Below are 23,800 nucleotides of genomic sequence, written 5' to 3' on the forward strand. Positions count from 1 at the left end.
TTTTTGTTGAGTTTAATACTATGAAAATTTGGGCGGCTGTGAAAGAGGAAGTGTGAACTACTGGTGTATCTGGTTCAGTTCCTAAAGAACTTTTTGACCATTTCTCCCTGTGCAGTCTGACTATCCTTACAATGAGAATATCCCCAGCATTAAAATCCCAATGGACATGATGGAGCAGGAGCCTTTTTTAGGAGATAAGGCCTCTGACAGTGAGTAGACTGGACCTGGGGCCTCTTGAACAATTCAGCATGAGCAGTTTGCTTTCTCTTTCTTTCATATGCGGTGCATGCTTCCACTTGCTCCTCTGTCACATAATACCTGTGAAGCTTGTCAGACCTCGGTTGTAGCTGTCAGCTTCATTACCGTTTCTCGCCCTGTCATAATCGTTTTGCTTTACTTTTGTCATTTTAGTTAATTGTTACGCTATACTTAAAGGAATAGTTCATTCAAAAATGAAAGTTTCCTGAAAATGTACTCCCCCTCAGACCATGCAAGATGTTAGATGGGTTTCTTTCCTCGTCGGAACAGATTTGGAGAAAATGTAGCATCATATCACTCACTCACCAGTGGATCCTCTTCAGTGAATGGGTGCCATCAGAATGAGAATCCAAACAACTGACAAAAACATCACAATAATTCACAACTCTAGTCCATCCTTTAACATTTTGTAAAGTGAAAGGCTGCACAGATATTAAATATGTGAACCATCACTTCTGGCCAAAATACGAGACCATAATCCATATGCTTAATCCAGTGGAAAAGTCCATCCCTTGTTATCCTCTAATCTCAAGATACAACTGTTTTGGACTGTTTTCATTTGTAAACAGTGCTTGATCTGTGCATATTTCTCTCCTGATTCAGAATCAGATTCTTTTTTCTTTTTTTACTGGATAAAGCAATAGCATGGATAGAGGACCCATGGCATATTCTATAAAAAAGCAATGGTTGAAGTTGGATTTGTTTATTACAATCATGCAGCTTTTTCATTTTTCAATTAATGGACTGGAATCATGTGGATTACTTGTGGATTATATCAGCTGTTTGGCCTCTCATTTTGACGGCACCCATTAACTGCAAAGGACCCATTGATATGTAAGTGATTATAAATATATATATATATCGTTTTTTTAACTAATTTTTCCTAATCTGTTTTGAAGTAATACTCATCTTCGTTTTCAATGGCGTGAGGGGGAAGTACATTTTAAGATCATTTTCATTTTTGCATACCCTATTCCACTATCTTTTGTGTTATGCTAACATGAATTCAGGGATCATAATTGAGTGACAATAATACAAAAAATATGTTTTTTTCATCCTTTTGTAGCATGTAACAAGCTATAGCAAATTAACATATTAACATATTAATTCGTAGCTGTATAAAGATGTAATTGTCTAATGAAAATGCTAATTAAAAATAGTCCCATGAAATCCCAGCATGAATTCGATATGAAATCATTGGAGGACTTTAGTCTTCAGTGATTGTGTTTGGCTTTTTTTTTTTTTTTTTGCATGTATCTGGTGTATAAAGCGTGCTGGTGCTGTTGATCCTGTATGATGAAACTGCATGAAGGTGGCATATAATGCTCGTGTTCAGCAGAACATGAAGCCAAGCATGTGTTAATAACGGACCATGTGTCCCTCTTGCAGGAGAAAAGTCCCCTTCATTCCTTGACCGATATTCGTCATGCTGAAAAGCGCAACTACTTTCAGACCAGCCCGATGTCAAGGTACACATCTCAAGCTGTTGTTAGTAATATGAATTTATAGTGTGGATGGATTGCTACACAGTGAATTTCAATAATGGAATTTGTGTTCAGATTTTGCATACAGTATGTCAAACAAACAAAAAACTTTTTTAGCACATTACTATAATACCGTATTTTCCGGACTATAAGTTGCACTTTTTTTCATAGTTTGGCTGGTCCTGTGACTTATAGTCAGGTGCGACTTATTTATCATAATTAATTTGACATGAACCGAGAGAAATGAACCAAGAGAAATGAACCAATAGAAAACATTACCGTCTCCAGCCGCGGGAGGGAGCTCTATGCTGTTCAGTGCTCCTGTAGTCTACACTGAAGACATAGAGCGCCCTCTCGCGGCTGGAGACGGTAACGTTTTCTTTTGGTTCTTGGTTCTAAATAAATGTACTTATAGTCCAGTGCGAGTTATATATGTTTTTTTTTCTCATTATGACGTATTTTTGGACTGGTGCGACTTATACTCAGGTGCGACTTATAGTCCGAAAAATACGGTACAACAAGATCAGGATGCAGGAACTGAAAGCTACTATAATTTCTAACAAAATAACAATTTGCCAAGGCATTGTGAATACATAAAGTCCTTACATATGTTAGTTGTTCAAATAATTCTTTGAACCACAAGTTAAGTTTCAAAGAAATTCTTTGTAGTTACTGGGAAATAAATCAAATGGCTATTCTGAAGTGGACTAATCGAGTCTGTCTTTTTCAGTTCAGAGAGACTGCCATTAAATGTGCCTCAGATCAAAATTGATATGGACCCAGATGACAACAATGGCTACCACTGGAAGAGTCGAGGGTCTGAGACGTCCATATAACTCCTCCAATCTGCTACACACTGTAGATTTTATTAGCTCTTCCATTTTGCAGAAAGCCGTTTGCCAAGGAATCTTTTAATAAAGACTGTCCCCCATCACAGATCCTTTCTGTGAAGACTAAAGAATGGCTCGAGGAATGCTTGTCTTCCACTCACTTAATCACTACAGTTTGCAAGTTGTAATCCCTTTATATTATGCAATTCATTTCATTGTTTGACTTATGTGTTGAGCTGTAGAGAAATGCTGTAGCTGTTTTCCATGAGTCCACAACTACTCTCTCCATTATTCATCCAATACAATAGAAATCTTTCTTCCAAATTCACTTAACATGACACTTTTTTTCCTTTACCGTTGTTTTGCTGCTCTACCTCTGTTTTACCTGGTAGGCATTATGTAAAAAGTAAACTTTTCCATTTTTATTTGCACAGCATGAGATCTTAATGTTAATTTTTTTTATTGTACATCTTGAGCAAACTTTTCAACAAATGACTTCTGTTATGACGAGAGAGAACAACTGTGGCAATATATTGTAATATGTAACTGTTGATTAACTTTTTAATGATGGTTAATATTATTGACTGACATTGAACCAGCTATTTTTCATATTGTTTCCTATAATATAATTGTGTTATTAAATTTGAATATGTTTCCTTTAACAGTATTTATGCCTAATTATCCAGACACATTCTAATAAGCTTGAATAATTTAGAAAGCTTATTAATTCATTTAGTGTTTCAAGTCGTGTTAGGCATTTGCTTCGTCACCTGTTTATGGAAACCCTAAAAAGTCTATGTGTAAACCGACATGTACTCCAGGGTCTGTTGTCCTGCAAACGATTTACGTAAGTGGCTTAAACCTGAATTGCAATAATACACGAAATTCCTTTAGTTTTAAGATTGTCTCATGTAATTCAGATAACTTTTTTATTTGTGCTTTATTTACTTGATTTCTGGTATCTGAATGTCATATTGCAAGTTGTCATTTGTAAAAAAAAAAAAAAAAATCGAGTCAGCAAATGTCAACAATGCGGTACATGCATTTGAACGATGACATCAGTGCATGTCCTAAGCGTTCTCTTTGATCCTTCAAGAACTCACTATCTTTTGTCAATTCCTGCTCATTTGTCATTATTTTCCTGTTTCTTTAAAAACAAAAAAAAACAACAAAAAAAAAACAATTCAATTGATCTACAGTATACAGGTAGTTTCCATATTGTGTTTTCGAAATCAACTTCTTTTAACCTTGTAAGTAAAATATTTTTAACTTATATTTTTTGGGGGTACCTAAAGATAAAATATATGTGAAAGCGTGTCTGGGGAAATTCTTGAAAGTTTAAATAATGCTACATATTAATTGTAGAGTGTGTAACAAAGATACATTTTTAATCAAGTTTTGTGGGTTTTTTTTTTTTTTAGAACAAAACAGCTGAAATTATTTTAGAATTTCTATTTTTCAAATGAAAATGAATATTAAAAAATGAACAGAATTTATTAAATGGTCTCCTTATTTCTTTTCATGCGTTATTTTTTAATACTTTTACTTACTTCTACACTAGACTCCAAGCCCTACATATGCAGTATATATACAGTATATATATACACAGTATTGTGCAAACATCTTAGGCCACTAGTATTTTCACACACACACAAAAATGTTTAAAGTCTGTTATTTCTAGCTTTTGCTTGTGATGTGTCAGTAGGAAATATCAGTTTACATTTCCAAACATTAACTTTGCCTGTGAGATTTTTGTCTGACAACAGCCAGGTCTCCACACAGAAATCGGATCTAATCATCATCCAGTCAGTCTGCAATGAAGAAAACAGAATAAACTGAGACAGACTAAATCCAATACAACTGTGGCAATGACTCCAAGGCACTTCAAGGAACCTACCTGCAAAGATACCTGAAAAACAAAAGGCTGCTTTAAACGCAATGGATGCTCACACCAGATGTTGATTTAATTCAGTTAATAGAAGTTAACTGATAAAGAAAATCTATTTATGACATGAATTTTGACAGCATGCTCATGTTACAGCATTTTTAAGTGCCTAAAACGTATCTCAAACGTCATCAGTATCCAATAAATCTAATAAAATTAAATATGATTTTATGTTTGGGAACTATATACAATCTTAAGATTGGTTCTTAGTCCCATTTTTGAGACATGTACTAATGATTTGTATAATTTACGACGAACTTCAGTAGTCGTGTCTGTCCTGACTGTTAGTTGTTCACTAAAGATGACACAATGTCACCATCTAGTGTTCACAATTAACACTGCAACAGCTCCCGTCACATAGACTTCAATATCAACAGTAATTTAAAAGTAGAAAGGCCTTTCTTTTTGAGACATTTTAGTGGGGAAAAAGAGCAGATAGTATTTCAGTGTTCTAGACTATAGTGAAGAAAGCTACAATTTACCAGCTAAATAGAATTTTAAGGAAGAGGATATCACTTTCCAATGCATTAGCCTTTCAAGTGCATTATTATAGCATAATGTGACACATTACAACATTCTTACATCTGCAAGACTGTCAGGCTAGATGATCATACAATCTAAAAAAATCGTGTAAAAACAGTAGCTTGCTCCGATGCTAAATCATATCATTTCTGGGTTCTTTTCATGTTAAGCAAAACTTGCATAGTCCATTTAGATAGACTTATGAGTTCTGGTGTCTTTTGTCCAGCTGAAGGCTTTCAGGAGAAATTCAGCACATCTTCTGGGTCTTTCATCATTCTTTGTTCTGCTGCATTAGATTTGATCCAAACCGCCAGATATAAGTCTGACTCTATAGACAGACCGTCTGTTCTGTTCAGATCAATACATCTTGCCATCTTAGTACAGGAAGAACATGTTTAGGATCTAAAAACACCATCTATTCTAGATAATTCAAGTAGTTCACATTCCTTACCCAGAGTCCCCTGTCCACAGTCCATCACCATCAGAATCATTTTAAAGTGATGCATATAGCATCCCAGCATTAATCTCAATATGAAAACTACTCTCATTGAATCCAGAACCTCAAAATCATCAGAATGCAAATAAACAGCTGTGAAAAGAGTTGAAGATGATTTTTACAGCAGTTTAAAATAGGAAAATCAACATACAGAAGCTGACGTCTACTTCTGTGCTGGTGGAGCAGCTCGATAAGGAAAAGTTCAAGGTCCAGCAATGAGAGATAGAGAGATGTTGTTGCTGCTCTCTCAAGCTCAGTGTGCACAGCTAACAGGAAGCATTCCCAGAACTTCTAGGAAGGTTCTCTCAAAGCTGCTTCATTGAAGTAGTAAACGTTCAGTAATCTTAACAGAATATTCATTAACAGTTATCTGGTCTTTAAGAATGTTCTCAAAACACCAGCTCAAAAACATTATTAATATACTTTTCATGGAACTGTAGTTTTTTAGGTTTTAGTTTATAAACATTGCTTGTTAAAAAAAATGTCTGAGAACATTCTTTAATGTTTATAAAACCAAGAAAAAAAAAACATTTAAAAAACCTGGACATTCTGAGCATTCAGAAATAATGTTTTCATGGTAACATCAGCAAAACATCCTTAGAAGATATATTTATATTGTGTATATATCGACATACAGTATGACTCTATATTGAGACCAATGAGACAAAAACAATCAATAAGCATTTTAAAGGAGTATTGTATAAGAATCCTGTTGAGGAAAACAAATGATGGCGATAGTTTGAGTGAATTGCAATATTCAAATCCTCCATAAATGTTTGAATGGGGGAGTTCAGAAGAACTTGCGTTTTTACGGATTTGTGCTGTTGAATAAGTTGTAGTTAAATCAGTGAGCAATGTTTCATATTTATAAATGGGTGCATTTATTGCCCCTCATACTGTATGTGTGAATGTCATCCTAATGGTGCATAGTGTTTTTTCTCCTGCCATGGAGTGTTTATATTTTTCTGATTGCCAATAAAATGTATAAATAAGAATCTAAAAACCATCTACACAAATGATGCTTTAATTTAACTTGTAGATCTTACTTGAAACCTGACAAAGAAAATAAATCCAATTACTCAGATAAATCAATGGCGCCTACAATAACGTACATTCTATTCCCAAGTGCTTTTTCTTTGCTAAAAATATATTGAAATCTACAGAGGTACGAAAATGAACTGTTTCTTGTCAGTCCATTTGCTAAGAAAGCATTTGTAAATGTACATTGAGTCTTCAGTGTGTGATGAAACGCCATAGTAGCAACAGAAATCATATCGTAGACGTTATGTTCACGGTAAAGGTTATTCACACAGGAGCCTTATACAATCACACTGTAAATGCCACAAGCCTCATGAGCTGAAAGAGCAAAGTGAACAGAGGACAAAAATAAAACTCTTTGAAGCAATTGGAAAATGTATTTAAAACATCTCAGATAGAGAGGGATGACATCTTGTCATCGAAGATCTCGCCATCCAATATAATTGCCCACACGGACTCATTAAACAGTGTCATCATCATATTTAATAACATCCTCTGTCTGAAAAAGAAAACATGAGTTTTAATCAAACCTGATTTTAATAACTGTATTAAAGTCTATTAATCAATTCAACCAGCCTGTAACCTGATCTGACATCTGCTTAAATTAGTACGTGAAAGACATAGTTCACATAAAAATGAAAAATCTTTTCATACCCTCAAGGTGTTCTAAACCTGTATGAGTGTCTTTCTTCTGTTGAACACAAAAGAAGACATTTTAAATTATGTGGATAACCAGAAAGTTGACAGTAGCCATTGATTTCCATAGTACAGTACTATGAAAATCAACGGCTATCAGCAACTGTTTGTTCACCAACAATCTTCAAATGATCTTCTTTTGTGTTCAACAGAAGAAAGACACTCATACAGGTTTGAAACGGCATGACGGTGAAGAAATGATGATAAAATTGTCATTTTTGGGCTGAAATGTCTTAAGTTTATTTTTCTTATCTGCTGACAAATTGAGTTATCTTGTTCTAAGTAGAAATCTAATGCAATTTAGTTATAGATGGGGGTAAGAAAATAAAAAATTAATGTCAGGTACTCTGAAAAATAATAAATGTGTTTTCCTGGAAAAAGCCTTGTGAAAACCAGACAAATTTACTTCAAAAGAAATGTACTTTAGGGGAAAAAAATATTGCAATAAATAATCTATAAATATGTGCTACACATGGAATTACTAGATGAATAACTGATTTATCTTTGCAAAATTAATTTTTAAAAATTTTATTTAATTTATTATTAATTGATTAAATTATATAATTATGTAATATATGTGTGTGTGTGTAATTGAACTTTTATTGAATTTTCTATAGCTGAAACTTTTCAAAGGGCAGTGGTTAGTCAGTGTGCTCACCAGCTTTTGACACAGTTGGGCCGGGAGCGCTGGGAACAGAAGGATGTGCCCAAGTCCACCAAAGCCCTCCCCCTGCACCTCCTTCTGCATCCTGCAGGAAATAAAGCATCGATGATGAGTTTTCTGCTGATCTGCAACCAGCTCCTTCCTTTCACTTAACAATCCCATTGTTAAAAAACATCTTCTGACGATGTTCTTTTCCAGTCTAACCATAACTTACAACGTTTTGAACGAAGGCAGGTCCAGTCTGAAGTACTGCGAACAATGTCATCCAACTTGGACAGAAGTGATGTAGTCTTTTTCAGTTTATTCTCCTGTTTGATATAAGTTGAGAGAGAAATGAAAGAACAATTTGACCATTAATCCAAACCTTAAAATAAAAAATGTCTATGTATTTTCCTCATCAATGTTCAAAGTCAAGCAGCAGGAGAGAAGATGAGAAAGTACTGCGTCGTTGTTTTGACAGTTCGGGCTTGGTTAGCACCCAGCGAGTCCAAAGAGCACCCTGTCTCTCTAAATTAATTGAGATCTCTCAACCCCCTCTCAGTCGGCGAGCGAGCTGCGTTTATGCATGCTAAAGTACGTTCATTCTCTGGGTACAGATTCAGTTTAGACACTTCACTTAGATGATCTCACCAGCATCTCTTCGCAATGTGCCATTTATTGTACGTGGAAAAACAGCAAGCGAGCAGATAATTGGAGGATCTGCAAGGGAAAACTGAAAGGCTAAATTAACCAAACATTGACATGCTGTAGATCAGGTTACCTGTGAAATTTTTATATGATCTTCAAGCATTAAAAGCAATTCTCCTGTAGCTCTGATGCTTAAAGCATTAAAATAGGATTTCATCAACATTGTTTTTCTCTATATGCAATACTGTCTACCTCAGCTCAATGCAATTATATCAAGTATTATTGCCAAAAGAACTTGAAATGAAGTCACTCAGAGAGGCATTGTGCTGCAAATCATCTAGACGTGCATCAAAAAGATCGAAGCCTTTCACAATAGCTGACTACCCGGGCGTTGAGCTGTCTTACAGTCAAATGAGCACAAAAAACCTCTTGAAATCTGAAGAATGGCTTGGTTGTGTAATAACTTAAAATCTGCAGCTAAGCACAGAACATGTGGCATCAAATCAACCTGTTATGAAACAAAGATCTCCTGTCGTGAACCTGGTAGATAAATAGTGCATCTCACCTTCTCCGTTAAACACACTGTGATATCTGCAGATGAACAGCAGGCCGTTACTGTGATCTTTATTCGATCGAGAACAGTCGTCAGCACAGGAAGAGAAATGGAGGCATGTGTCACTCCAATTAGAAGTATCTGGAAGCACACACACACTTTTGATCTCATTCATACACTGACTCCAGGATGATACATGCTATATTGTGATTCCCATGCTATGCCATGCATCATGATTCATATTTTGTGGCCACTACTATAAATATATGTTCTGAGGGTAAGCCATGAGCAGAAACATTCAGTTCACCAGCAGGAGGCTGCAAGACCTCAAGGTGTTTTGAAAATATTCTCCACAGGTTCTGATCACTTCACCCTAGGTTCTGCTGTAATACTAGGACAGGTCAGGGGGTCTATACAACTGTTCTGTCCAATTTATGTTCTTATTTTACATAAGAAGGTTCTCTATAAATTTATTTATATCTATATATCAATATTTATTGTGGACAGTGCTGATTTTAGATTTTGTAAAATTTGAATTTGTATTTTTACATTATTATTTAAATTGGTTTCCAATACAACAATTATATATATAGTTAGGTTTTTCATATAATTTTTATTAACAATTTGTTTAGATTATTTATAGCTTCAGTGGACAATAACATCATTTTATATTATTTAAGTAAATAAAACAATTGCTAAAAAATGCATCTATTGTGGAATTTAATTATCATAGATGCTTTCTGAAAACAGAATTTTGTTGGCATTATTCTATTTCACACAATGTAGAGCATAAAATAATGATTTTCTACATGTAAATATATACAGGTCACCATAAAATGAAGTTTAAAGTGTTATGCTCCACCACTAGAGGGTACAGTTGAGTCTTATCAGGGAGCTAGTATTGTTTTAAATATAATCATTGTGTTAATGTAAACTTATATTCTTGTGAAATGTCTGACAGAGTGCCCAGTGTCACAATTATTTCACTTGCATATACACTTTGCTACAACAAATGACCTGGTATCCTACCCGCAACCCTCAGCCCCTCTCCTTTAATGACACTAAGCCCTGAGGCGAACACATTTGAATTCCATGTTAAGTGGCTCGTCTTATTACAGTTCAAGATAAATTAAACATAAGTTTCTGTGCACGGCGGTCTGCCTTTCAGCAAGAGTTCAATCTTTTTTGTCCACCCAGGCACAAAAGTGACTTCATAAAGCTTTTGCAGTGCATATTGGCTACATTTTCACCAAATTTAAAAGGCATGAGGTGCTAATCAGAGAACAGCCATCTGAAGCTGACCATCATGGGAGGGAAATGGTCAGATCTTTTTTTTAGGGCAATCTGTTCTAAAGGCATTATTTCCAGGAAAATTATCCTGAGCCTGCAAAGAAAAAAATTAAATAGGATCTGAAAACACAGAGGAGAAATGGGTCTGATCTGTATTAATATAAGTGTAATTTGATCCTATAGTTGCAGGAATATACACTATATTGCCAAAAGTATTGGGACACCCCTTCTAATGAACAGGTTTGACTATTTTAGCAATTTCCATGAGTACAAATCTTAATGTTTAAGCATACGATGATATTCTAGGGAACTGTGTGCTCCTAATTTTATAGTAACATTTTTGACAGGACTTTTTCTATTCTAACATGACAATGCCTATGTGTATAAGGCAAGGTTCAAAAATAAATGATTGGTTCCATCGTGTGGAGACTTGACTTGTCCACATAAAGCGAAATCCTAATCCTAGCTGAGCATCTCTGGTGTCACTTTAAATGAAGATCTTGAGCCAAAAACTCGTCACCAAACACCAATGACTTGTATATGATAAAACACATCAGTGTTCACGCCCGTGAGGAAAATTCAAGGTCCAGCCGTGGCCCACACTCTTCAGGTGCAAGTCAAATATGTTTTACCTTCATTCTGATAAATGAATATTAGAATCAGGCGAGAAGGTGATCTCATGAAACAACACTTTATTGGAAAGTTAAGACTAGATTTCAAGTGCTTCTTGCAGCCCAAATAGATATTTGGTTTAATGAAAAAATTATCACAAGATGCATTCTGAGCGTTAGCATCTGATCATTATACAAATTAAGCAAAAGTATAAAGCTTTTTTCTTATTAATGGGCATTCAGAGAGTCATTTTGATAAAATTTAACATAGAATATTATATCAGGTGTAATATAATATTCATAGCCACTCTGATGAATATTTCATTTGCACTCTTGCCCTTTAACCAACTTGCCAAAGATCAAAATCAAGAGGAATGCCCTCCACTGAGTTTGGGAAAAGGAAACGGGGTGACTATACCTAGAGTGGGTCATGGTGGACACGCAATATGCCAACTAGTGTATATTACTCAGCATCACATTAGCATTTACATCACAAAGTCAGATCAAAATATGGTGCAGTGATTGTAAGGTCTTCGTTCAACAAAGCACTTGATCTTAGCACATCAGAATGAAATAAGCCGACTAGCAGAAATATATTTTCTGGTTGACCCTTACTTTAAGAGGTGCATGGATTCCCTTCCTCTTAATATCTGATGTATTTTAAATTAGCACCTGTCAATCCCATGTGGTTGAGCTTTCTCACAGAGCTTAGATGAAACAGGATTGGCTATGACTGCAGACTGACTTTGGTTTAATCACTTGATATCAGAGCTCTTTCAAATTCATGCTAAAATTGAATGGCAAAAATTTAAAATGAACGGAAACAGCAGCTTTGATAAAAGCATTATGTGACTTACTGCAGGTATTAGTGTGAAGATACAGATAAAAAGTTTGTTCTAAAGGTACTCACCCATGAAAGGATGGCCATGAAATACAGAGTTCTGGCATGAAGCTCAAGATTGCGTAGTCCGATAGGTCTCAGTCTCCTGTATCAGCAGCCAGTGAGCTCGCTCACTCATTCAAATATAGTGTGAAGTGACATTCAGCCAAGTATGGTGACCCATACTCGGAATTCATGCTCTGATTTTAACCCATCCAAAGTGCACACACACAGCAGTGAACACACACACACCGTGAACACACACCCAGAGCAGTGGGCAGCCATTTATGCTGCGGCGCCCAGGGAGCAGTTGGGGTTCGGTGCCTTGCTCAAGGGCACCTAAGTTGTGGTATTGAAGGTGGAGAGAGCACTGTACATTCACAATTCCTGCCAGCCCGAGACTCGAACTCACAACACTTTGAGGTTCAGGTGATTCATGTATACTGTATGGGGGTTATTTCATGTATGTTATATTTGCAGCAGCAATAATTCTTACATGCTCACAGCAACATGTTGTGGATGTATTAGCAGTAGCAAGTCTCGGTACTTGCTCTGCCGAAGCAGCAGCGTAGCAGATCTATTTCGCTAAGACCAACTGCCAATCCCTCCCAGAGTTGTTGTGAGAGAAATTAAGTTTAAAGAAATTAAGTTAAAAAAAAAAAAGTCAGATTAGAAAGATGAGTATTATATCTTCCAGTAGCTGAATGATTTTTATCAGTTACCAAAGAAAAAAAGTGCATTCTTTTTGTTTGTCATATTATCAGACATCTTGTGAAACGGAACAGAAATAATGCCCCACCAGAAGGATCACTGGTCAAAAGAATTGTCCCAAGAGACATTTGAACCTTTGTGCTGCTCATTGTGGTTTGCTGAACACAACATCGAGCGGCTCAGCTCCTCCTCCCCTGACCCTTCTCCTCACCTCTTGAATTATACATTCAGGTTGGTGCTGTAAACAGCATTTTTCCAGCCTGGACTGAAAACAACCAGATATGGCTGATGCCTCTTTAAAGGACAGCCCTTGGAGATTTCCATAATATGCAGACAACCTATAAATATGATATAATTTACATATATAAGGAAATGTAATGTATGCCCATGGTATGTAATAAGCATGACACATTTCATTCACACGTTGGGCCATATTGGAAACTAAACAGTTAACACAGTTAGGTCCATATATATTTGCACACTGACACAATTTTCATAATTTTGGCTTTGTAGGACACCAGAACAGAATTAAAAATGAAACGATGAAATTGAAGTGCAGACTTTAAGCTTTAATTCAAGAAGTTGAACAAAAATATAACATAAAATGCTTAGGAATTACCACCATTTTTATACACAGTCCCCCCCATTTTGAGGGCCTCACATGTAATTGGAGAGAAAATATATACATATAATCATACATGAATTGTTTTTAAAATTTTGTTAAAAAATATATATTTTTTTTGCAGGCAATGTGTGCCTTAAGTCTGGAACTCATGGACATAACCAGAGACTGGGTTTCCTCTTTTTTGATGCTTTGCAAGGCCGTTACTACAGCAGATTTCAGTCTTTCTGCCTTTAGTTTTGTCTTCAGCAAGTGAAATGCATGCTCAATCAGGTTGAAATCGGGAGATTGATCTGGCCAATGCAGAATATTCCACTTTTTTACCTTCAAAAATTCCTGGGCTGCTGTTATTGTATGTTTTGGGTCATTGTCCATTTGTACTATGAAGCACCTCCCAAACTATTTTGCTCCATTTGACTGAATCTGGGCATACAGTCTATCCATATATAGTTCAGAATTCTTCCGTCTGCTTCTGTCACATAATCACTAAACACCAGTAACCCAGTGCCAATGGAAGCCAAGCATGCCATCAAACTGCTCCACCATGTTTCACAGATGATTTTATATGCTGTGGATCATGAGCTGTTATTAATGATCCAGGCCTTTTTATGTTGCTGAGCTCACCAGTGTGTTCTTTTTTTCTCTCTGTATGTACTGAGAAAAATTTGGAATGGGCTCCAGCACCCTCAGATCATTGTAAACATGCAATGTAGAGATTATCCTGTCCGGTTCCATCACCACCTGGTTCAGAAATAGCATTGCTGCAAACAACAAAGCACTGCTGAAAGTAATATGAGCGGCCCAACACATTACTGGAGGTGAGCAACCCTCCCCCCAGGCCATCTACAACATTCATTGTGTGAGGAAAGCCCGGAAGATATTCAAAGACCCTAGCCACCCCAGTCACAGTCTCCTCTCACTACTGCCATTAGGCAGCCGCAGACACTATAAAAGCATCAGGGCCCACACCAGTCGAATAATGGACAACTTCTTAACAACGACTGATTCACTACAACTGTTGAATATTATAAATATAACAATACAATACACATATCCACAATATACTATGAATACGCCTACCATTAGTAAATTTCCTGGTGTTAACAATATTATGTTTTATGTATTGTATTGTCTGTGCTAATGGCAGTACTGTCTGTGTATATATGAATATCTATTCCTCTGTTTATATATACACAACACTGTGCATATCTGTACATTGTATACAGTACATGTAAACCATTGTTAATTGTATTGTTCTCATATATGCAGTATCTGGACTTTTACTTGTAAATGCTGCAGTGACAATAAAAGTGAGTTGATTACCAAACTGTTGATTTGACCACTCCTAATGTTCCCGCTATTTCTCTGATTGATTTGTTTTATTTTTGAAGCCTAACAATTGTCTCTTATTTGTATGAAAAGCACATTTGACAGTTTGATGTGGGTTTAGAGCAACAGCTTGCAAATGCAAGTGGGAAACTTAGAATCGACTCAAGAACTTTTAGCTGTTTAAATGATGTAGAAATAATGAAAGAATAGCCCACCCCTGTCCATGAAACAGCTTTTGACTCATTTGTCCAATTACTTATGGTCCCTTGAAAAAGGGGGGAGGTACATATTAAAGGGCTGTACTATTGATAAGATACCATCAAATTAAAGCTCAGAGTGTGCACTTTAAGAACATATTCATTATGTAACACATTTATGTACCTTGAATATATTTTAGTCAGCAGCTAAAATTAAAAAAAATATGGACCTGACTTAATTAAACCTTTATGTATTTGCATGTCCTTGTGGTATTTTAAACATCATTATGATTTTATGAAAAACTATAGAGAATAAAAAACTGAAGTAGAGGAGAAAAGAAGCATACGGAGCCCCGCACATGACAAATCGTGCACATGATTTAGCAAATCGAGGGAACGAATTAGTAAATCATGTGCACAATTTATAAATCGAGTGAACAAAATAGTAAATCGAGGGAACGCAATAGTAATCGTGTGCACGTTTTAGTACATTGAGGGAACTTATTAGTATATTGTGTGCAATGTATTTATTTTTTCTTGCATGTCTTGTGCGGGGCTCCTTATGCTTCTTTTCTCCTCTACTTCAGTTTTTTATTATCTATACTTTTTCATTAAATCATAATGATGTTAGTACATTGAGGGAACGAATTAGTAAATTGTGCTCACGATTTAGCCAACTATTTTTTCTTGCATGTTATGTCCGGGGCTCCGTAGAAGCATGTGTAATATTTTTCAGAAATGTTATTTTCCTTTCCTCATGTCATTCTAAAACCATATGCGGATGCTGTTATAAAAAGGTTTTCTATAGTTTTTTTCCCTTAAAACAAGTTACATTACATTAGAAACATTTCCATTTAACAAGAGTCATAACTTGAACAAAAAACACAGTATACTATTTAGAAACACCATGAGAATGGTGGAAAATAACAAAATTTATGCTGAAACTGGCTCTGTAATATTATAATGAAGCTGTGTGAGCCATGACGTATTTACCAAAACTTGAAGGATTTCAAAACAACTTGGTTGTTGCAAACATTGGAGAGAAACCTCAGAAACCTCAGTTGGAGCTTCTCATCTGGAGTCTCTGTAAACAGATAAGAGTTTGTAATAAGATATTAATGAATCTACTTCGACCAATTCCATTCATTAGCATGATTATCATTTTGGTTTTGACCTACATAAATTAAACTAATTTAAACTGAACAATATCATTATACTCTATTAATCACTCGTATTCTCATAATAACTTCCTCAGACAAACTGCTAGACAAAGCTAGACAAATAGCACTCTTCCCCCTACACAGCAGCTAAAATAAAGACATTTAATTAGTAGCTGTTCAAAGCAGTGTGGGCAGCAGAAAGCAGATTTTAGCTCCTTGAACAGCACATGTGAATCCACCATCACAGGTTTGGTTTTGACAATATTATCTTGGAATCCGGTTTGTTTCTCACAATAGACTGTGCAAGAGCCTTCATACAATTTGATACCAAAAGCAAACACACCATACACAATGATGATTATTAGTCCCATTACAGACTGGCAAAGCACCCTTTAGCTTGTATATTGCAGCATATAGTACTACTTATTTTTAGATTAGATTAGATTCAACTTTATTGTCATTATGCAGAGTACAAGTACAGAGCTAATGAAATGCAGTTAGCATCTAACCAGAAGTTTATATACATAAAAGTGCAGAGTAAGTGAAGCTATGATATACAGAATGTACAGTGGAGTTGCTATATACAGTATTGAGCAGAGTATATACAGAAGATAAATAGGAATGCAAATGGTATGTACATTATGAACAGAGCAATGTAGGATTATATACACATTATGAACAGCAGCAACGTGAGAACAGTGGTAATAAATACAGTTCGATGAGTGTGCAAAAGTATTGTTAAACAATGTATTATATGCAAAATAACAGTAGTGCAGTGATATTTTTATAGAAATAGTTTACTGTGCTTTGTACAGTAACAACTTTAGACAATTTACAGTAATAGCTAGAATAGTGTGCAGTCTGTGTGAAGTGCAAATAAATGTATGTAAAGTACTGTGACCAGTGCAGAAAGAGAGCAGGTGCAGGTTAGATTGGTGGTGCGGCGTTCAGAAGTGTCACAGCCTCGGGGAAGAAGCTCTTCCTGAGCCAACTAGTGTGAGAGCTCCTGTAATGCCTGCCGGATGGAAGGAGGGTGAAAAGTCCATGGTTAGGGTGAGAGGCATCCTTGATGATGTTTCTTGCCCTGCCCAGACAGTTCTTGTGATAAATGTTCTCAATGGGAGTTAACTGGGTGCTGGTGATCCGTTGAGCAGTTTTCACCACCTGCTGGAGTGCTTTGCGGTCAGATGCGGAGCAATTGCTGTACCATACTGAGATGCAGTTCGTGAGTACACTCGCAATAGTACAGCGGTAGAATTTCACAAGGATCCTGGGAATTTTCTTAAGGCTCCGTAAGAAGTAAATGCGCTGCTGTGCCTTTTTTGACCAGGGTGGAGGTGTTATGGGACCATGTGAGGTCATCTGAGATGTGGATGCCAAGGAACTTGAAACTAGTTAAGCCCAGGAAGGGCTCCTGTTCCCCCGTTAAGCCCAGGACGGGCTCCTGATCCTCCTTTAAGCCCAGGACGGGCTCCTGATCCTCCGTTAAGCCCAGGACGGGCTCCTGATCCTCCGTTAAGCCCAGGACGGGCTCCTGATCTTCCGTTAAGCCCAGGACGGGCTCCTGATCTTCCGTTAAGCCCAGGACGGGCTCCTGATCCTCCTTTAAGCCCAGGACGGGCTCCTGAACCCCCGTTAAGCCCAGGACGGGCTCCTGATCCTCCGTTAAGCCCAGGACGGGCTCCTGATCCTCCGTTAAGCCCAGGAAGGGCTCCAGCCCCAGAGCTTACTCCAATGCCTGCTCCTCCAAAATTCCCACCCTCCCACCCACTCCTGCCTCCTCCTCCGCTGTCGTCTGGCTGCCCCTCTGCTCGCCCTCAGCCTACCATCATTGTGGTGCGAGCTCAGCGGGACCGCCATCCTCCAGCGACGCATTGGTCGGCGTCTCCCTCACCTCCCCCTCCAGCCTCTGAGGCCTGGACTCCGCCTCGGCCCGTTGACCCGTCGGCTCCACCATGGCTCCTAGCTCCTTCCTCTCCGCCGTGGCCCGGCAGTCCGCAGGCTCTGCCTGGCTCCCTCGTCCCTCCGGCTCCGCCTTGGTCTGGCGTCGTCCATCCTATGCCTCGGGACTCCACTCCTCCGGCTTCGCCTCATCCCTCCGTCCCTCCGGCTCCGTCAGGCTCCTTCATCCCCTCGGCTACACCTCAGTCCTCGGTCACTCTGGCCTCACCGCGGCCTTCCGGATCCACATCGCCACGTCAGTCACCAGAGCCATCACTTCCGCCTAGGACCTCCGGCTCCTCCCCGTCACCCTGGCTCTTCGGCTCTCCGTCTCCGCCTCGGGCTCCTCCTCCACTTGCTCCGTTGCCGTGGGTCGAGTCCCTGGAGTCGGTGACCATTCCTCCTCCATGGCTCCTTCCACCGTCGGCCCCACCTTGGGCCGTTATGGCTGTGGCCTGGGTCCTGCTGGGTACCTCCTGCTTCAGATCCTTCCTGTCTCCTCCCTGGCTCCTCCCTCCGTCATCTCCTCCCTGTACTGTCAGGGGGGAGTACTGTCACACACCTGGACTCATTTTGTGTGTTTTTGCCCCTGTGACCCAGTTTCTGTCTCTATGTGGTTTGATTAGTTCCCAGGTGTGTCTAGTCATTTCCGCATGTGTTCCATGTCCCTGTTAATTTAGTCATTCCATCCACCTGTGTTTTCCCTATTATCCCTTGCATAAAAGCCTTGTCCTTTCAGTTCTGTTTTGTCAGGTCGACTCGTCTACTTGTTACTTGTCTACTTGTCTACTTGTTACCTGTTACTTGCCACTTGCCACTTGCCACTTGCCACCTGTTATTTGCTACTCACCTTGCCTATGTTTGATTTAATAAATCCTTGTTTCGTTTATCCCTCGGCTCCGTGTTCCTTCCAGCAGCGTAAGCCGTGACACCCGTTCTAAAAGATTTACTTTTAGTCATTATTTTATTTGGGTAGCACACATATCCTGAATGCCTTTGTCAGAATTCAAATGAGTCATTTTAATCTAGATTAATTCCAATATTACAGTGAGATTAAATTTTTTTTATCTATGCCCACCACAAATAGAGAGAGATAGAGAGTTGCTAAGTGTTGCTAAGTTTTTGAGTGGTTATTAAGTTGTGCTAGGCAGTTGCTAGGGTGTTAAGAATTGTTGCCATGTTATTTCTAGGGTTTACTGGATGATAGATAGGGTGTTGCTACACGGTTACTAAATTGTTGCTAGGTGGTTGCTGAGGTGTTCTGGGTGATTGTAATGGTGTTGTTAGGCAGTTGCTACAATATCCTGGGTGGTTGCTAGTGTGTTCCGTGTGCTTACTATAATGTTTCTAGGCAGTTGTTAGTTGTCACAGATTGGTACTATGAAGTTTTATTGCATTCTTAACATGTTCTTAGCCTGTTTTAGCACTTAGCTAATCACTTTTAGCATGTATAGCATGTATGTTTGGAGTCATATTTGCTAGCATGAGTCAAAAGAACCAACAATGTCACAACAGAAAGCCTGTCACTCATTCAGTGCTTGTCATGGCAGCGACTGTTGACAAGAACCAAGAACAAAGCGTGATTTGCATTGCTCAGGTAAATTTCTATAGTAACACTATAGTACACAAATCTATGGAAGCATTTGACATCACGCGTAAAGGCGTCATAATGTCCACAATGAATGAATAAATGAATGAATGGCGGATGGTGCAACGCACTGTTTTGCATACACAGCGGATGACGTTCGTGGTGTTTTCAGCCTTTGTCGTCTCACTATGATGATATGAATAGGAATTTCATCCCCAGCTACTCTGAGACTTCATTAGCATTTTGTTTAATTTGAAAAAAATTACTCATATCACATACACAGCAGCTGCAAGTTCCTTGCGGCAAACCATCAAAATAAGTTTATTTAAACGTGAAGAAACTGTCAAAGATATATTATTTTTTAGCAATGTTAAGACTCAGTGTAACAACAATGCTACTACTAATAATAAATATTTGTAAATCTTTATTTTTAAAGGAATAATCACATTTGTTTTCTTTTTCATTTTAACCGCAAACCTCTGTACTATTGTGCAGCACTTTGTTTGCCAAAAAAACAAAATGATTTTTCATTTGATTAGGATAAATTTAATTGTGTAATGCCTTCATCTGATTACCAGAAAAATAAAGAAGAGCATTTTATTTGGCCCTATTATTGTTTAAAAAAGGACTCTATACCAAAAAAAAAAAAAAAGAATTATAATTCTTAAAATTATTTTGCTATTTTAAAATTATTTTGCTATTTTGCTTTGCCTGTTGCTCTTAATTTCTTTTCATAAATTCACCATTTGTAAACTGATATTTACTGCTATTTTTTTTTTAAAATTTCGATAGCATTTGTATAAAAAAATAAATTCAATGAATCTAATAAAAAAAATATATAAAAATAGAGAATCGAATCGAGAGCTTGTGAATAGAAATCGAATCGTGACATCTGAATCAATACCCAGGCCTAATATATATATAAATGGTAACAACGTCATTTTATGAAGTATGCGTTCATACAGGTGCATCTCAATAAATTAGAATGTTGTGGAAAAGTTCATTTATTTCAGTAATTCAACTTGTTGCGAAGCATCAGCAGAGGCGGGATCCATTTGCAGCTTTATTTCGATAATCAGACAATACAGGGTCATTCACCAGTGGATACAATGGAGAAGGCAGGGCTGAGACAGAACAATCGATAAACGTTAAACAGTCCAGGTCAAAACAAGAAGGCAGAATAAATGGATACAAACGCTCAGTAGTGACAGCCGGGGCAAATCAAGACTTCGCGGTGAGTAGGAGTGAGTGAGCTGCTTATATGTGTGTGTGTATATTATTTGCAGGTGTGTGTGTAATTAGTCCTTGGAATGCGGCAGGATGGGAATTGGAGTTCAATGGGTGCAGTCAATATTCAGGTGAGAGTTCCCTCTGGTGGTGAGAAGGAGACAGCTCGGGAGCTTCTTTTGTAACAGAGCCCTCCCCCTGCGAGCGGCTCCTGACGCGAGGAAGCAACCGACGCCGGGGTCTACCACGAGGTCGAGGGGCAGGTTTTTCCAGATGTGTCTGATGAAACTCCTCTGTGAGTGTGGGGTCGAGGATATCTCCAGCTCTGATCCAAGAACGCTCCTCCGGTCCGTACCCCTCCCAATCGGCCAGATACTGGAGAGTGCCACCCCGGCGCCTGGAGTCAAGCAACTTGTGCACTCGATACGTCTTCTCGCCGTCCACCAGAATAGGCGGGGGATTCTGCAGTCTGGCTTCATCCTCCGGTTCTCCTCCCGGACCACCAGCAGGTTTTAGAAGTGATACATGGAATGTTGGAGAGATACGATAATTAGTGGGCAGATCTAAACGGAACGAAACTGGAGTTATTTGTCTCAAGATTTTGAAGGGACCGACATACCTGGGACTGAGTTTTTTGCATGGGAGTCTGAGACGTAGATCTTTAGTGGAGAGCCAGACCCACTGTCCTGGAAGGTATGCGGGGCTGAGGCGTCGGTGTTGGTTAGCCTGCTGTTCCTGTTTTCTCACTGCATGAAGTAGATGGGTATGAGCTCGGTCCCAGACCTCCTCACTGCGTTGCAACCAATCTGTGACTGAGGGGAGGTTGGTGGGCTCGCCAGCCCAGGGGAACAAGGGTGGTTGGAAACCTAGCACGCATTTGAAGGGGGTCTCCCCGTGGCTGGCTTCATGAGAGAATTCTGTGCATACTCCGCCCAAAACAAGTACCTGCTCCAGTCCGTCTGTCGCCGTTGGCAATAGGATTGAAGGAACCGAATAATTTCCTGATTCAGGCGTTCAGTCTGTCCGTTGGACTGAGGATGATAGCCAGATGTGAGGCTAATGTTCACATTAAGATGTTTGAAAAAGGCAGTCCATACTCTTGAGGTGAATTGAGGATCCCGGTCCGAGACAATGTCCTCCGGTAAACCGTAGAAACGAAATACATAATTGCACATTAGTTCAGCTGTTTTAAAGGAGGTGGGAAGTTTTGGCAGGCGAATTAGACGGCAGGCTTTGGAAAATCGATCGATAATAGTGAGGATAGTAGTATTACCTTGGGAGTTGGGAAGATCAGTGATGAAGTCGATGGCGATGTGAGACCATGGGCGTTGTGGTGTGGGCAGTGGTTGTAGCAGTCCTGCTGGTAGTTGTCTGGGGGTTTTAGACATGCTGCAGATGGTGCAGTTCTGGACGAATTTGGTGGTATCAATTAACAGAGTGGGCCACCAGAATTGGTTCTTGAGCAGATGTGCTGTGGCAGTGATACCGGGGTGACCTGAACTGGGTGACACATGTACCTGGGTTAATAGGCGTTCTCGTAGGGATTCTGGAACATAGGTGAGATTTGCGGGACATTCAGGAGGTGGTGGGTTCTGACGATTCAGGCTGTTAATTTCAGTCATGATGTCCCACTGCACAGGGGCAAGGAGAAGTTTCGCGGGAAGAATACTGTCATTGGCGATTGAGCAGACCATTTCCTCAGTTTGACGAGAGAGGGCATCAGCCTTGGTATTTTTTGAACCAGGTCTATACGTTACAGTAAACTGAAATCTTGTGAAGAACAACGCCCAACTTGCTTGTCTGGGGTTTAGTCGTTTGGCCGAGCGGAGATATTCGAGATTCTTGTGTTCGGTGAGAACTACAAATGGGTGTGATGCTCCCTCCAGCCAGTGGCGCCATTCCTCTAGTGCTAATTTCATGGCCAGAAGTTCACGATTACCCACATCGTAGTTCCTTTCTGCTGCCGTTAATTTGCGAGAAAAGAAGGCACAGGGATATAACTTCGCTGGTGATCCATGGCATTGAGAAAGTATAGCGCCTACCCCGTTGTTAGAAGCATCAACCTCGACAATGAAGGGGTGGCCTGGATCCTGATGTCGGAGGATGGGCGCTGAAGTGAACCGAGTCCTTAGTGCATCGAAGGCCTGTTGCGATTCTGAAGACCAGGTTAATTTGGTGGATTGACGTTTAGTCATGGCAGTCAGAGGAGCGGCGATAGAACTAAAGTCTCTAATGAATCGCTGGTAGAAGTTTGCGAATCCTAGGAAGCGCTGCAACTCTTTGACCGTCCGAGGGAGCGGCCATTCCAGGACTGCCTTTACCTTCCTCTCATCCATTGCTACCCCCTCCTCGCTGATCACATACCCCAAGAAAGTGGTGCTTGTTTGATGAAACTCACATTTCTCTGCCTTTGCGTAGAGTTGATACTGAATTAGGCGTTGTAACACCGCTCTGACCTGACGAATGTGTTCCTCGAGGGAATTTGAGTACACCAGAATGTCATCGATGTACACGATTACTCCCCTGTTGAGCATATCCCGAAACATATCATTCATGAAGGATTGAAAGATCGATGGACTGTTAGCTAGGCCGAAGGGCATAACCAAATATTCATAGTTGCCAGTAGTGGTTGAGAATGCAGTTTTCTATTCGTCCCCCTTTCGGATGCGAATCAGGTTGTAAGCATTGCCCAGATCCAATTTAGTGTAGTACTTAGCCTGGCGGAGTTGTTCTAGGGCTGCTGGAACCAACGGCAGGGGATAACGTAATTTCACAGTGATGTCATTAAGGCCGCGGTAATCGATGCACGGCCTCAGTCCTCCGTCTTTTTTCTTTACAAAGAAGAACCCGGCCGAGGCAGGAGACGTCGAGGGTCTAATAAATCCTTTGGCCAGTTCTTCTTCGATGTAAGTTTTCATAGCCTCTGATTCTGGTTTTGATAATGGGAAGATCCTCCCCTTAGGAGGAGTGGCGCCGGGCATCAGATCGATGGCTCAATCAACTGATCGGTGAGCGGGGAGCTGTGATGCTTTCCTCGTACTGAAGGCTTCTGCTAGGTCTGCATATTCGGTGGGCAGACTTACTCTCTCCGTGTTCTAAACAGGTAGAGAAGAGTCAGGAAGGGGCGTCCG

At 39.2% G+C, this 23,800-nt stretch overlaps 2 protein-coding genes across 7 annotated transcripts in view; one reads left to right on the forward strand and one right to left on the reverse strand.

Moving 5' to 3' along the window:
- slc4a4a (solute carrier family 4 member 4a) overlaps positions 1-3,554 on the forward strand; it is a 61,052-nt gene extending 57,498 nt beyond the window's left edge. For 3 of the 6 annotated variants that reach the window (XM_059550200.1, XM_059550199.1, XM_059550194.1), the window contains exons 24-26: positions 116-209; positions 1,648-1,727; positions 2,473-3,554. In XM_059550200.1, the coding sequence (XP_059406183.1) occupies positions 116-209; positions 1,648-1,691 (138 nt within the window). In that variant the 3' untranslated portion in view covers positions 1,692-1,727; positions 2,473-3,554. The remainder of the gene's footprint in view (positions 1-115; positions 210-1,647; positions 1,728-2,472) is intronic. The other 3 variants (XM_059550195.1, XM_059550198.1, XM_059550197.1) reach the window with 1 other exon arrangement.
- Positions 3,555-7,033: 3,479 nt separating this feature from the next.
- Positions 7,034-23,800, reverse strand: part of gc (GC vitamin D binding protein) — a 72,606-nt gene continuing 55,839 nt past the window's right edge. Inside the window, 8 exon segments of the mRNA XM_059549273.1 lie at positions 7,034-7,072; positions 7,928-8,018; positions 8,148-8,193; positions 8,196-8,241; positions 9,126-9,254; positions 12,817-12,943; positions 15,747-15,811; positions 15,814-15,837. Of these exon segments, the coding sequence (XP_059405256.1) occupies positions 7,034-7,072; positions 7,928-8,018; positions 8,148-8,193; positions 8,196-8,241; positions 9,126-9,254; positions 12,817-12,943; positions 15,747-15,811; positions 15,814-15,837 (567 nt within the window).

The sequence above is a fragment of the Carassius carassius genome, chromosome 5 (assembly GCF_963082965.1).
Source record: "Carassius carassius chromosome 5, fCarCar2.1, whole genome shotgun sequence".
Lineage (NCBI taxonomy): Eukaryota > Metazoa > Chordata > Actinopteri > Cypriniformes > Cyprinidae > Carassius > Carassius carassius.